Source organism: Acanthochromis polyacanthus, chromosome 1, assembly GCF_021347895.1.
Source record: "Acanthochromis polyacanthus isolate Apoly-LR-REF ecotype Palm Island chromosome 1, KAUST_Apoly_ChrSc, whole genome shotgun sequence".
NCBI lineage: Eukaryota > Metazoa > Chordata > Actinopteri > Pomacentridae > Acanthochromis > Acanthochromis polyacanthus.
This window is the reverse complement of record NC_067113.1, coordinates 50143833-50159438: the sequence shown is the minus strand read 5'-3', so window position 1 is coordinate 50159438 and position 15606 is coordinate 50143833. Positions and strand designations below refer to the sequence as shown.

Below are 15606 nucleotides of genomic sequence, written 5' to 3'. Positions count from 1 at the left end.
CTAGACTTTTACTGGAGGTGGGGAAGATTCTTCACCTGAATTGCATGCATATCTTGGAGATAAAATATAATAATTGTACTCAAAACACCTCCCTTCATCAACACCTTCTTATCTGTAGACACTAAAATATATCACTGCTCCTGAAACACCTCACATTTAGGCTGAGGTTGATGCCAAGCTGTGCACAGAGAAGCCTCCATTCCCCACATTCAGTTACTGTAACACTGCAACTCAGAGAAGTGTGCAACCAAAAATAACTTGGAAAAGAATGAAAAACCATAAGATTTACCAAACTAAAATCAAGTGATCGTGCAGTTCAGTGCAGGAGATGTTTTCCACGAGCAAAGCATTTGTTTTAAATGTTACTACTGCAGTTGATCATGTTCATTTCATTGTGCCAAGCCAAAGCTCTGATTGAGATTAATACTTAATAATTTGTGCAGCTGTGAGTGATAGGTGTACAAAATTTATTTCAAAATTGTTGTTAATTAACTTTGAGAAGCATCTTATGACTGTAATTTAAACATATTGTGTGATCTGGCCTTTTTTTAACTGCTAAAGTTTCTGTAATTTATAACAATAAATCAAATCCATGCCATTGTTTTTGATATGAATGTTTTTTTAAACTTGTGACACACTCCATATGAGGATTTAAACACTAATAATATACTTGCTTTAGACTCATAGATTGTCACAACTCAGTGTTGTAAAAAAAAAACTTTTCATGCATGAATAAATAACAGAATGAGCAATTATGAAGAGAACTTACATTTTCATACTGCACCACCAACGTCCTGATAAAGTAGTCTGTTCGGGTCTGTTCTGATTCCTACAAAACCAAGAAGAGGAGAATATTTACACAATATTCACAGCCATTAGAGCAAAATGTGAGGAAATCCAGAGTCCTCTACACACCTCATTTTTTTAGACACACAGCTGTAACATTACAGATTTGTCTACTTACACAGGAGATTCTAAAAGGGCCGAAACTCATGGTCTCCTCCCCAAGCAGCGGGAAATACCGCTCACACTTTTTCTAACCGGAGAAGAACAGAAGTTAGCTTTGGCTGAGAGCAAAATACCAGAGAGGTACCACAGCTTCCTGCACACACAATTTCTGGTTTGAAATAAACAATAAACGTGACATGTCGAACATAGACAATGACAAACAGTAGGGTGACTAATTACAGACAGATTATACCGGGCTTTGCAAAAGTTCTGTTACACTCGGTTTCGTGATCTTTAGAGACGTTTACATGTTGGAGTGAAAAATTCCATTGAATAAACTGAAAGTTCTACCTTACAGGCAGGTGTCCTTAATACAAATTTTTTCTCCGGTGAAGTTGTATCAAGATGGAAGTCAAAAGAGTTGAGATATCTGCTCTCCTTTGTGCTGAACATCAGCTGGATGACCGTCCACAGAGTCGTGGAGAGGCTAAAGAATGGTGAAGATCTTTCAGGTCTTCACCATTCTTGAAAGATCACTGAAAGATCTTCACCATTCTTGAGCCTCTCCGCGACTCTGTGGACGGTCATCCGGCTGATGTTCAGCTGCTTGGCTCTGTCAGACTTGTTGTGGCCAGCATGAAGGAGAGCAGATATCTCAACTCTTTTGACTTCCATCTTGATACAACTTCACCGGAGAAAAAAATTGTATTAAGGACACCTGCCTATAAGGTAGAACTTTCAGTTTGTTTAATGGAATTTTTCACTCCCACATGTAAATGTCTCTAAAGATCATGAAACCATGTAACAGAACTTTTGCAAAGCCCGGTATATACTCCTACAAGTAGAGAATGCATTGGAATGGATACATGCTACCGTTCAAAAGTTTGGGGTCACTTTGAAAGGTCTTTATTTTTTAAGGAAAAGCAGTTTTTTCAATGAAGATGACATTAAATAAATCATAAATGCAGTCCAGACATTGTTAATGTAGTAAATGACTAATTCTAGCTGGAAACAGCTGATTTTTAAATGGAATATCTCCATAGGGGTACAGAGGAACATTTCCAGCAACCATCACTCCTGTGTTCTAATGCTACATTGTGTTAGCTAATGGTGTTGAAAGTCTTACTGATGATTAGAAAACCCTTGTGTAATTATGCTTGCACATGAATAAAAGTGTGAGTTTTCATGGAAAACATGAAATTGTCTGGGTGACCCCCCAACTTTTGAACAGTAGTGTTGGTCAACTTAAACTCATTTAGAGCAACTTTAGCTAATGTGGAGCAACTTTTACTAATGCAGAGCACATTCAAACATTCAAGCACACTCAAGAAAGAAAAACTACAGTTCTCCTAAAACCTCCACCACCAACTGTACACATTATGGGGCTACTGCTGCATGACACGGAAATCACTTTACTTCTACATCACGCTGACCGACAACTTTTGCAGATATTCTACTAAACAAACCAACAGACAGAAGAGAAAGCACATTGCAACCTTGGTGGAGATAATAAAACACACTTGAGTGCAGACACATTCATGGACACTGACACAAACAACGGACTTACCCTTCCCATCTCAAATTCTCGACAAGCCATTACAATAACCTGCAGAGACACAAACAGGTGGAATTACAATCAATATTTACACTCTTAAAGCTGAATCTTACATGATCTAAAATGCCGTTTTGTTCATTTCTATGTGTTCTATTTATGCAATGCAGCAGTTTCCAAAATGAGCACCAGCGATTGAGAGGAGCCTCCTAAAGAGTCAGAAAAATCTCACACCTCACATCATTTTTTTTTACCATACACGACACAGCGGTAACTCAGGTCATTCCCTTTGATCCTACAGGAGTAATTATCACGGCTGCAATCTCGAGCTTTTCAGAGTGATAGTTAAACCTAATCACCGCCCTCTCCCTCCTCTCATACTTGTCCATCTGGTTCGAGCATAAGCACTCCCCATCTGCCTCTTAATTCCTTACCACCTCATTAAATATTAATCCTAATTATCTAAATTATTACAGTGCTACTTTTTCATAACTATTAAAACTTTATTTAGGCATGGCACGGTGACTTTTTTACAACACCCTTATCACCACCTCTGCACACACGTTTCGCTTAAAGCTAAAAAAAGACAAAAAGAATATTTATCGAAATAACTTAAAAGTTTTCCCTTTGGTTTTGCTGAACATTATTACTATCCTGATAAAATCCCTTCAAAACATACAATCTGCTCACCAATGTTTTAATGAAGACCACATTAACACTAAAACAAGTAGAACAAGCAGTACAACACTAGCAAACAGTCACACTAAAAGTTTTAGCAAAGAACATTTGGCTTGTCCTGCTTTTTTTGTCTGCTTTAGCTTTTCTTTGCGTCCACAGAGCCCACTCCAGTGTCGAACACCAAAAACAACTCCCAAGCAGAGTTTGGCATGTGTTTTTTTTACTTGCAGGAAAGATCCCCCCATCAATTCATCCCTACTGCTTCCCCCCCCCATCTAATTAGCCATACTCACAGCGACATTGTACTCCCAGTTCATCCTCCAGAAGTCGATGACAGTGTTTGGCAGTGGGCCCTGAGTTGCAATGTAGGCCTCTGGGCCGTCCATACCCTGAATGGGAGGTGGAGGGACAGAGACAGAGGGAAAACGTGATCATAAATAAAAGAATGACATACAAACCATGCAGTAATCACACACAACTTTATGCAGTTTTCCACAAAAACAAACAATAATCCAACCACATTCTGTCTAAACAACAAAGAAAAGCAACTCGATGTTTACCTTGATGAAGTTAGCATTGATGTAATCTGTGTCCTGATTGGTTGTTTTTAATGCCAGCTTCACCCTACTGTGGTCAACTGGGGACAAAAAAATAGAGAGAGAGAGAACGGTTTAATCTATTTAAATATTTTCTTTTCATAAGCAGAGAGACAGGATGACACAAATGGAAAAAGAAAGCACGCGAAAAATGAATCACTATGACAGATTAAGGGAAAATCAGAGGACAGGACATGGATGGAAATTAGGAAGGACAGAGGTTAATGGACGCAGCAATATCCTCATTCTTGTGTATGGTATGTGTGGTCACATCTGCTACGGATGAACCAGTTCCTTTGCCTTATCAGCATCTCATTCGCTAAAAGCCGTAATGAATGAATGAATGGACGGACGGCCAGAGGAGAAAAAGAGGATAAAGGTATAAAAAAAGTAGGACAGATGTTGGGTCATGTAATCTTCCCTGAGGCCATTAAGTACAGAGAGAATTCTGTGAGACAGAGACATTACATGACCTATTACAACACACCAACCGCTGTATCTGTTGTAAATGTGTGTAAATATTTCCACAAATATGACATTTTTAGTATGTTTGATAAATTTTCTCTTACCAACTCCTTTATTTTTATCCTTTATCACTCTGGCCTCTATCCAACATCCCCCTCTCTATTTTTTTTTTTAATTTTCTATATTCAAGCAGGTAGTCAAAAGAAATTCTGCCCATAATTGAGCCGTTGTAGGTGATGAGGTTCAAAATCACCTCTGATTGAAAGTACGTCTTTTTAGCACACAGTGACCAGTAAAACAGATACATTCATGATAGTTTAAAGGTCCCACATTCGTGAAAATCCTTTTTTTTATGTTTTGTGTATCTTCAGAAGATATTAAGATGCTTACTTCTGCTCAAATTGAAGGCCTTTAAGTTTCACAAGTCAGTTAGGATTTTATTCAGCTCCAAAGAAAGAATTGACAAACCAATAATCATCAGGTTACAAATTTGCATAATCCTGCCCCATCTGAGGGAAGTAATTTAGAACGTCCACGAGGTTTATTTTCATTCTAGAGCTGCTTGTGCTAACTAAAATGTCTCAGCTATTGAGCAAAGCAAAGCAAATGTTCTGTTGTTGGCTGCAAGAGTGAACATAACAGTAGTAATGCATTCCTAGCATCTGAGGAACTTAGTGTTAGCACATTGTGTGTCGCTAATGTGGCTAATTTCACCATTAGATTTGATTGTATGGTTACAAGTTGGAGCTCTGAGGGACATTCAGAGACGACAAAAACATTTTTTGCTGTAGCTTAAAATCAACGAATAAGGACTGGGTGCATTACTGTCGTTTCATAACATGTTGTGCGTCTTTGCAACTTAAACTTTGCTATGTCAGTCCTTTACATGTTTGTTTCTCTCCTGCTCTCTGTGCTCACAGATAATGCATTTTATTACAGCTCAATTCCCAAGAAAGTTGTTGTCATTTACATATTATTTTTTGCTGTTGTCAGAAAACAGACAAGAAACAGAGACAAACACAGCATATTCAGAGCATGTGTTTACCAGCAGTCACTCAGAGCCATTTTCAAGCTGCTGCTCTGCACTAACATACTGATTTTATAACCACAACGTTGTCCGACAACGATGGAAAGCTCTGGTCTCTCACATTCAGTCACCCCGCTTCAGCTGCCATGCTGACAGTTGTTTTGTTTCACACTGTCAATGACAGACACAGAGAGAGTCTTCTTCCTGAAGATGAAATGTGCAGCAGCAGCTATGCTCACTTTTAAAGTAACAGACACTAAAAGGGTCTGAAAAGAACAGGCCTAAAACCAGATGTTATACAATAATAGTGAAATGAATAATGTTTGTAGTATTTAGAGCTGAAAATTTGAAAGACATGCTCTGGAAGCATGTGAGGCTTTCATTAATTTGCTAAAAAGGGGCACAATATGGGAGCTTTAAAGCTGCTAGTCATGCAGGACATCAGGTTTCATATAGATTATACGGTCAGGCAGTCGCTATTAAAGGCAGCACAGTAACATTATCACTGTAAATCAGCTGCAGACATGTGGCATACACAGTTGGCCTAGCAGAAAGCCGCTTGATAACATCTGGCTTCAATCTAAATGTGTACATTTGTTTGTTGTTGGCAGATCAACTTACAGCGCTACAAAGTACATCACAGAAGATAAAATAGTAACAAAATACATCAGGGGAACAAAATCATCAAGCGGCGGATGAAAAGAGGTTGAGAAGTTGAAAATACTTGATGGTATTTCACACATATGTTTTTAATACCGCGCCACGAAATGTGATACTGCTCACCCCTATAGATCTGTCACTTGTCCTCACTCAAGCACTAGGCTCTTTTAAGGTCGATACCTTGTAGTGTGGTAGTGTGAGTTATAATGAGCAGCATAAATTCTACGCTAAGTGGGAAGGTTATCAGGCCCATCAAGCTGTAACTGAAGGAGTCAAAAACTGAAGGGATTTCCCTGTTTTCTGCTTGTGATTTCTGCTTGTGACCTCTTAATATTAAGCAATGTCTCCTTGCAACCCTTTGCTATAGGTTGTATGCGCTGTTCAAAAGTTTAGGGTCACTTAGAAATGTCCTTATTCTTGAAAGAAAAGTATTTTTTCAATGAAGACAACATTAAATGAAGCAGAAATACAGTGTAGACATTGTTAATGTGGTAAATGACTATTCTTGCTGGAAACGGCTGATTTTTAATGGAATATCTCCATAGGGGTACAGAGGAACATTTCCAGCACCCATCACTCCTGTGTTCTAATGCTACGTTGTGTTAGCTAATGGTGTTGAAAGGCTCATTGATGATTAGAAAGCCTTTAAAAAAATCTTTAACAAATCCATGGATCCAGACTATAAGCTGCATCACTGCCAAAATCTAATCACTTGGTCCTTGTGTCATTTCTGACCTTCCCTGAAAATTCCATCCAAATCCCCACACATGCGAGCAAGAATCTAGAGCTGATTGTAATGTGGTCATTAGGGCTGTGAAATTACTGCCAAAATGGAAATCATGAACATTAAGCAGTTTCTGCTCCAACATCTCTGATATGTCTATAGGATAAAAAATGGATTGTGAAATGCTGGCTTCAAGTATCAAACACTTTCCAGGAGAATTTAAAAAAGAAAAAGAAAGCTGGCCCATTTTCAGAACAGAAAGAGGTGAAAGGATGCCAGTGGTCAAGTTAAATAAGTACTTGATCTAAAATTTCACAGATACCAGAAAGTTAAAAAAAAAAAAAAATCAGAGATGACCGAGCAGAATTCTCCTGATGATTTAAGATGGACTGCAATTATTTATCAAGATTACTCATGTCATCTGGGGTGAAAACATTTCTTTTGTACTTCTATATGTGAATACATTTTGAATTGAAATCACTAATGATAAACAGTGCAGTAACCAAATGTTTTAAGCGGCATTGTAGAACACATGTTATGCAGGGAGTCTGACCCGGGGTTAAAACTGACATGTCAAAGGTTTAACAAATTCATGCCGTTCTCTCTGTGTGACAGTTGTGATTAGGTCCTGGTTCATCCAAACTAAGTGCATCTCCTTGAGCCAAAATAAAAATAAAATTGTACCGAAAATGCCCCATTTGCCCTAGTAGTCACCAAAAGATATGCAGGGTACAATAAACTCTAGTTGGTTGGCTGTGCACAGAGAAGCCTCTAGTCTCCACTCAGTTACTGCAGTGGAGAATCAGTGTGACCAGAAACTACTCTGAAAAGAATGAAATAAGATGTTCTAATGTGACTTTGGCTAAAAGGACTGTTTGGTGTGAGCTGAACACACATTCAGTCGTGCTTATTCAATTGTGCAAAGTCAAAATTGTAATTGATATATGACTAATTTTACAGTCCGAATGACCATCATTTATTTTACAAAAAAAACCCTGTTTTTGATGAATCAAAACATCAAGTGTAATGAAGTACTGTTCATCTCTGCAATGCGACTATGAATTTGTGGGTGTAGCGGGACTTACATGGCAGTATATCTTTATATCTGTTCTTCTTGACATTCTCCTCCCTCTCTCCTACGTTGGTGGGGTAGATCTTCTCCGTCCGGTACTTGGTTGATAACCGCCGTAACCGCTGAAATAAAGAGGAAGACAAGAGAAAGACATTTAGTAGGCATTAATAAATCATGTTTCTCAGCATCAGTCAACTGTGAAAGTTAGCAAGCGAAAGGTTAAAAAAAAGAAAAATGAAACCTGTGGTGCCTTTACACACAGGTAACGGCTGATGTAACTGCATTTCTATTTTGTGTTTGTTTAAAAGAGTCCTGATTTACATACAGGTTACAGTGGTTAAAATCTAAAACACATACTGCTCAATCTTCTACACTGTCACCACTACATTACCACATCGCCCGGGTCTCACACACACACACATTCCCTTTTCCTTTTGTGTGATTGTGCATGAAGTTAGTGTGGCCAAATCTAATAGCAGCTGACACTGATGAAGACACATTCACTTAATGGGAAGAGAACAATTACACTGTCTGACAGCAGGCTGAAGTTTAGCCCGCTGTCCTTGAACACTGAGGCTCAGAATAGAAGACTTTCAGAGACAAACAAGGAAGAGATTTTCTTCACAGAAGGAGACTGTCACCAGAATTCAGCATTAAAACATTCACACACATCGACACGGCATTCAGTCGCACACTGAACAGGTACGCTCTGATTTCACTGGATCCAGCTGTCTACACTGGCTATATTTTCCTCTCTTTACTCGTGTAAATACAGTTATTGTGTGTTGGGTTCTGCCAAAATGTAGGTGACCCAGACTCCACGCTGTGCCTGAAAGCATCGTTTGTAGACACAGAGGACTAAAGCTGCTACTGTTCTGTGTGAGCTACCCGTCCTACAGAGACCTACAGTTTTAGAGGATTCATCAGGTGTTTAACCCTCTGAACATCAAACTGGGTGCTTTTTGCTCCTCTTGTCACATTTTTACTCACTATGGGCTCGTTCTTTTTTACTGCAATATAAAGTCCTATATCACTATGGAAACCAGTACAACTATGACTAGAAGTAGAGAGAACTCAGACATGTCCTTTGTGCAGTATCACACCATTATAATACCTTTAACCATAAGAAAAATGAAATTGAGATGTGAGTTTCTCTGAAATAATATTGTGGTACAACATTTTTCCAAGTGTCTACAGGTGCTACCAATACTGGAGATAAAATGATGAGTTTATATGCTATAGATATTTAAGTACTTATATTTTTAACTTGTTGCCATACATCTCATCTCTACTAGGTGAATACAGAGCCTGTAGTTCAGCTCTCAAAAGTTTTGTAATGTGACTGCTGGTCAACACTGAGTCACTATTGGCTTCCCGGCTATGCTCAGAGGATAAAATTTTTATTTTTTTACAGAATGCGGTTTGCGAAAAAAGCTTATTCATAACAATTTCACAGACTCTGACACGCAGTGTCATGTACGTTTCTGGGTTCAGAGGATCAATTAATAGCATTGACCACACAATGATTCCTCTAAAAAACATTTTCTATCTGCTAGTTTCTCTATATTTCGAGAATTTCTGCTTAATTTATTACAACACCATAGCTTCTGTGATGGAAAATATCATACACTAGCAAGGAAACTAAGTGAGAATATTTTTGTTTCCTAAATTTGGGCAAAATCTACCAACGAGCAACACAATATTCAACACATTTTGTTCAGGATCTCCACTGAACTTTGCCGCGCAACTCCTCCATTCATGACTTCTCAGCATCACAGTGATACTTTAAAGAAACTTTTGTACCACAGAAAACTCCTGCTGCTCCACCCTGATCACACTCACATAGTATCGCTCTACGGGTGGTGCTTTCTGATTCTCTTTGACGGCTCAATCACTTTCCTCTTTCTTTCTAAGACGGAGAGGAAATTAGACATCTCTTAAGAGTTTTTCTGCTTCTCTCACTCCTCCCCTCTCTCGCTCTCTCTCTGCGAGGCTGAGAAAGTCAGCGTGGGCGTTCAGGCTTCTAGAGACTCGTGTGAAAAACGGTCCCACCTCTTCTCCCTGGCTCTGGCTGCAGGCTTTCCTCCTGTTACTGTAACACGGACATGTACTGTACATCCTGGTTTCCTGACTTTCTCGATACTAAGACCTTCTTCCTGTCCTTGTTCCACTTTTTGTCGTAGCATAACTTCCGTGCTACTGTGGTCTGGCACCCACAGACACCAAAAAATAGATAATCCTCCATCTGATCTTTCAAAACATGCGGTGTGGACATTATGAAAAGTTTGGCAAACTTCTAGAAATTAATCAACACATAAATCCTTTGAAATTATAAGCCCTAATTTGCTACATAGCTAAACAAAACTAAATTATCTGATAAATATCTCGCATTCTCTTTAGTTTTTCTGTCTGAAAGTTGTCGTTTGAGTTTAGACACGGGCCACAGACACGATGAGTTTTTCGCCTTTCATTTTGCATCTTTGTAAACCACGATGTACTATCAGCAACTGAGGGAGAGGAAGCGAGGGAGAGAAAAGGAGTTAGAAAAGAGAGGTAACACTCGGAGACCGTGGGCGGCAACACAGCTGTGCATGTGTGTGTGTGTTCGTTTGTGTCTGTGTGGTAATAGCATTAGAGCTCCTCTGGCCTCATGTGAATTACATTTGCAACAGAGGTCTGCTTCTGTGCTGGGCCAGAGCCCGGGAAGACACACTAACACACATGTACACACAGAAGGAGCAGAAAAAGGCAGCCAGTAATGATGATAAGTAGCTCTTCTTTGTTGCCTATTTCACTTCATTTACAGTAAATTGGAGGAAACGAGCTGATTTTCCCATTAAAACTTGTGATTTTGACATTCTGCAGCAGCTAATCAACGGTTTGTTTTGGCCCTGTGTCACTAGTCGCAATTTAACATGACAGAATATATTATCCTCGAGTTGGGAAAGATTGTACGTTTGCACAAGGTTACAGCTTGTATGATTATGAAATCAAACTGCAAGTGATCAGTCACAGGAAAAAAACACTAGAGGATAAATTCAGTGATTTACTACGAAATGTTTCGGCAAATGTAAATGCAAATCAGGTAGCAAACGTCCAGGTGAAGGCCTGCTTATCTAACCTGGTCAAATAACACCATTATTAGATGACAGCTACTTTTTGCTACACAGTCAAAGACACAGGTCATCTGAAATGTAAGCATAATGATCAGACAAGTTGAAAGCATTTATTGCTTCTTATGGCTACATAGGTTTCAATAGATATGTTTCATACAGTCATTCAGTCACTTTTTCTAGGCTCAAAATGGGACTTCTGGGAGGTGACTAAGCATGACTGGACCGCAGACAGTAAAGGTAATGCGTCTATGCTGCTTTATGAGCAGAAATGTGTGCAGTTTCCTGTCATTATTTACCATGTGAGAAACAAAAATATCTAATACGTTTGACAAAATGAAACCACAACTAAGAAAATTTGTTTACTTTTTTTAATTCTCAGTTTTTATTATCTTGGTGTTGCTTTGGTGTTTGCTTAAACCCCAAGTTAGAATTCTAATGCAGGGAAAAAATCCTTGTGAAAAGTAACTAATGTGTAAAAAATAATACCGCTGTTGTTAATTATAAACTGTGACCTGTATCACACTGCATTAGTGTTGGTGTGAGATGCACAGATACATTCATAAATCCTCTGATATCAGTGTAACGCTCTGAACCCCAAAACCAACCAGAAGTTTGAATGGATTGTTGATCACCAAAATGATGGCACTTATCAATCAGATATTGTAAAAACAGAAAGAATTGTTAGATTTTCATTATTCTTAGAATTACTGTCATGCTGTATTTTTGGGGAATGTTAACCAAATTAAAGCTTAAAATTGTGATATTTCATCAAAATCTCTTTCATCTACATGTCTCATTAAAAAAATGTCAAAAATACATTCTCCAATAACTACATTCTGTGAAAAAAGGTTTGTCCATTTCATTTTGTTTCATTTTTTGTCATATTTTGTCTCATTTGTGTAATTTTTGCCTTGTTTTTATCCATTTTTTGTTGCTTTGCATCTTTTTTATTAATTGTGTCTTGTTTCATGTCGTTTGTCTCATTTTTTCTTATGTTTGTGTCTCGTTTTGTCATTTTGTGAGTCATTTTTGTAATATTTTGTCTCGTTTTGCTGTTTTTCGTCTGACTTTTTTCATGTTGATCATAAAGTAAAATACTATATCATTCAGTTTCAGATACCTCTGATTAAATGCTTTGTGTCTTTGAAATTTCAGGTTGTTCATGATGTTTTGTAAAAAGATAATATCTTAAATGTGAACATTTTCAAAATCCACCTTTTTTTGCACTAAAACAGTAAATATTAGGAGTTGTCATTATTCACAGGTTATTATGCTCTGATTTTATACTGGTCCCTGTTGAGATGAAATTCGGCTGAATGTGGCCCCTAAACTAAAATGAGTTTGACACCCCTAGATAATGGGCATCATACAGATATGACACTGTGTAGAGTTAGCAGTGAACAAATATAGACAACACTTCAAAATGCTCAAAGCTATCGTTCACGTACAGTTTATTACAAAAATCCACTTTTCTTTTGGTTGATCACGCTAAGCCAGAGCACTTCATTTGACAAATATAAATCCACTGTTATTGTCACACAATGTCATTACAGATAATAAAAAATACCCTTATACAAGCACCTCTTTTCTCCTCACTTTCTATTGTTCCACAGACAAAACTGCGTTACTTTGCTACGTAAAATAGAAGAACCAGACACACACAAATACACAAACAAGATTGTGTGAATACTTACACAAATAACAGCTATGCTTCAAGGATATAAGGGAAGAAAAGAAAGCGGCAGAGAGTTCTTTTTGCCTGATGCTCTGCTTTTTTTATAAAAACCAACAAACAGAGAGGTGGAATGCAAGGAAAAGAATGAAAAAGGGGAAAGAGGTGGAGGAGAAAAGAAAATGGGCATTTTGAATAAGTAAAGGAGGAGAAAAGGAGTGATTGGAGGAAAACGGAAAAAAGCAAATGGGGACAGCGGGGAGAGAGAATGGAGGCGAAGGACGAGAGGAGAGTGGAGGCTTTTAAGAGGCTCTTGGTAACTAAGCTAATGGGTTCTTTTATTCGTTGTTTCTGTCGTTCATTCACACGCTCCCTTTACACACTCTGTCGCTTCACACTAACGTCTGCTCTGAATGGAGAGGGCGGCTGCAGAGAAAGGAGGCAACGAAAAGTAAATATCCTTGTTGCTATCACAACTCAAGTGCGCTCCTCTTCTCAGTTCTTGGTTGTTATCCAACAGTTTATCAGCTTCTGTGAAATGACAACAAGCAATGGATGGAAAAAAAACAGTAAAATTTACAGAAGAAAATAAAGGAACGAGGGGATAGGGAGGGTGCTATTATAGCAGGGCATCATTTCAAACGCCATTTCTCATTCTCTGTAGAAGCGTTTAGTCTTTTGTAGGCGACAAATATGGATTATTTTAATGACTAACATCCTCCATAGGCAGGATGCAAGACGGAAACAGATTCAAAATTATTTAAATATAGAAAATCCTCAAAGGTGAAGAGGAGAAGCAGGTTAATGTGTTACATATCAATTCATCTGTTGATTTAGGCTTTTCCCATTCATTGGTTACTGTCTCGAAAATCACATAAAATAGTAAAAAAAAAAAAAAAAAAAAAAAAAAAGCAAAAACCACCAGTGGGCTTTAAATAACACCAGTTATCGAATCCAGAAATTCAATAAACATAAACATTAATTTGAATTTTCTAACTGTTTTTAAACTAGTTATATAAATAAAGCGTGACTCCTTCACAAATCCAAGCTTAAAATTGTGATATTTCATCAAAATAATTTTGTTACATCCAGTCCTCTGCACTTCTAGCCAGGCTTGTTGTTTCTATCGAGGCCCAGGACTTCATACTGCAGCGAAAATCAGCTCACTGTGACGAAAAATGTGACAGGAGCAAAGAAAAAAAAAACTGAAACTGTGAGGTTCAAAGGGATAAATAAACTTGTTCGCATCAAAGCGTACAACTGATCATCCCACTCGCTCTGTGGTGCTAATCTTGAATAGATGAAAACAAAACTGTAGTTAAATCTTATTAAGTCTTTATCGGTACATTTTCCTGTGTAAAAGCACAGGAACTAACACCACAGGAAATGCTCCTCTTCTCAGAAAAGCGGAGAAACCAAAACACCAGAAAACTCTCTCAGGTGCGAAAACTCCAAAGGCAAAAAGAACTTTCTATGGTTTTCACACATGTAAAGGTAACAATGCACCGAAACCGCCCACGCAGCACTGATGTGGTTGCGTCTGCAAAACGTACGCTGCTGATGAGCTAAATTTTTAGCAGCTGCTTGGTAAAATGATGCGGCACTTTTGTCGCCTCTTTGGATCAACTCGATCGTTTCTCGCATCGCCTCTGACCCACCCTGTTTCTACCTTTCTGCTTCCTTCTCTTTCAATTACTTTCTCACTTCCGATCACTCAGAGAAGTTAAACAGCGTGACTGAGTGGGCCGGTTTCCTGTGAACGCTCGACTTCCACAGCCACATAAGCAGGGAGGTGCCCCCCCAAAAGCCCACTGCCGGCTTCAGAGACCCCCACCAGGATGTAACTGAGTCATGTGCGCTCACAGACGCATTTCTTCACAATGACTTGACTTGGCCCAAAATGACTTGGGGATGCCAGGACAGTTACTGGGCAGACAGACGCAGATGGCGGGAAAAAAGATGAGAAAGATAGGCAGGAAGTGATTTAAAAAATGCAACCTGGCAGAGAGCAGTACAGAGGGAGATGTGTAGTTGTTGGTGGATCTACCCTACTTTCTGTCTCCTGGCTGAATAAGTCAGTATCGCTGTACTTCCCTGGCACACTGAATAATTCACACACACACACACAGAGAAACATTCCGTTTCTTGAGCTCAGCAGTAAGCACTGATTGGCAGAAAATATGTTCTTCCTGCAGAGGCGGTGGTGAAAGGGTTTTTGAGTATGTGTGTGTCCAGGAAGCGGGGTTGTTGAGCGTTAGTGGCACAGAGGCTGTACCGACGGTCACCTTCCATGCAGACGCACACGAACAAGCTAAAATAGGTCACCCCTTACAATGCTCTCAGAAAAATCCATCTCCCGCGCTGCGAGCATGCAGGGAAAAGATGCACAGACGCTAAAAGGGTCTCCGTGAGTTTGCTGCCCTGCTTCTCTGCCTCGAACAATTCAATAAGCACAATTGGTTTCCTCACCGCCGTTCTGTCTCTCTGTGCGACATTATCAAGCCTGATCTGAAAAATATGCAAAGTCGTATTTAGCTATATCAAGAAAGATGCGACTGGAACACATTTAAATTAATCCTAGGACCTCAAATCCAGCTGACAGGTTGGAAAGACAAGTTGTTGATAAAATAAATCACTAAAATGACACTAAGAAACACAATATTATAATGTGTGACGCATCATTGAAACAGAAAACAAACCGTTTGTTAACACTTCTGTGGCAAAAATTTAGGGACTTTTAGGCTAAACTGAGGTGAGTTTACAAAAACCACATGGGAGACAGGTGTGGAACAAATTGCAAATGGAAGCAGTCAAGTATCTGCAGTATGTAAAGCCACCATTTCATTTATTTTCACGTGTTTTTAATATCTACGGGCACTTTGAAATAAGTTATACATGTTAATTCCAGGTATAATTTTCATAATTTCTGAAGCAAAATTTGTCAAATGTGAGCATTTGCTGCTTTTCTCTGTGGTATATCACTATAAATATTATTTTTAGTAAAAACAGGCATTCTGGAGCCATCACACTGAGCTATGAGAATGGGTCAGAGACATTCTTTATGTTTGTTTGTTTGTTTGTTTTTACATCTGATAG

At 38.7% G+C, this 15606-nt stretch overlaps 1 protein-coding gene across 3 annotated transcripts in view; it reads right to left on the bottom strand.

Moving 5' to 3' along the window:
- Positions 1-15606, bottom strand: part of ptpn12 (protein tyrosine phosphatase non-receptor type 12) — a 66971-nt gene that overhangs the window by 35973 nt on the left and 15392 nt on the right. For all 3 annotated transcript variants that reach the window (XM_051948928.1, XM_051948918.1, XM_022210748.2), the window contains exons 2-7: positions 7736-7844; positions 3739-3815; positions 3472-3567; positions 2516-2554; positions 965-1036; positions 770-829 (exon numbers count right to left, since the gene is read on the bottom strand). In XM_051948928.1, coding sequence (XP_051804888.1) covers positions 770-829; positions 965-1036; positions 2516-2554; positions 3472-3567; positions 3739-3815; positions 7736-7844 — 453 coding nt within the window. The remainder of the gene's footprint in view (positions 1-769; positions 830-964; positions 1037-2515; positions 2555-3471; positions 3568-3738; positions 3816-7735; positions 7845-15606) is intronic.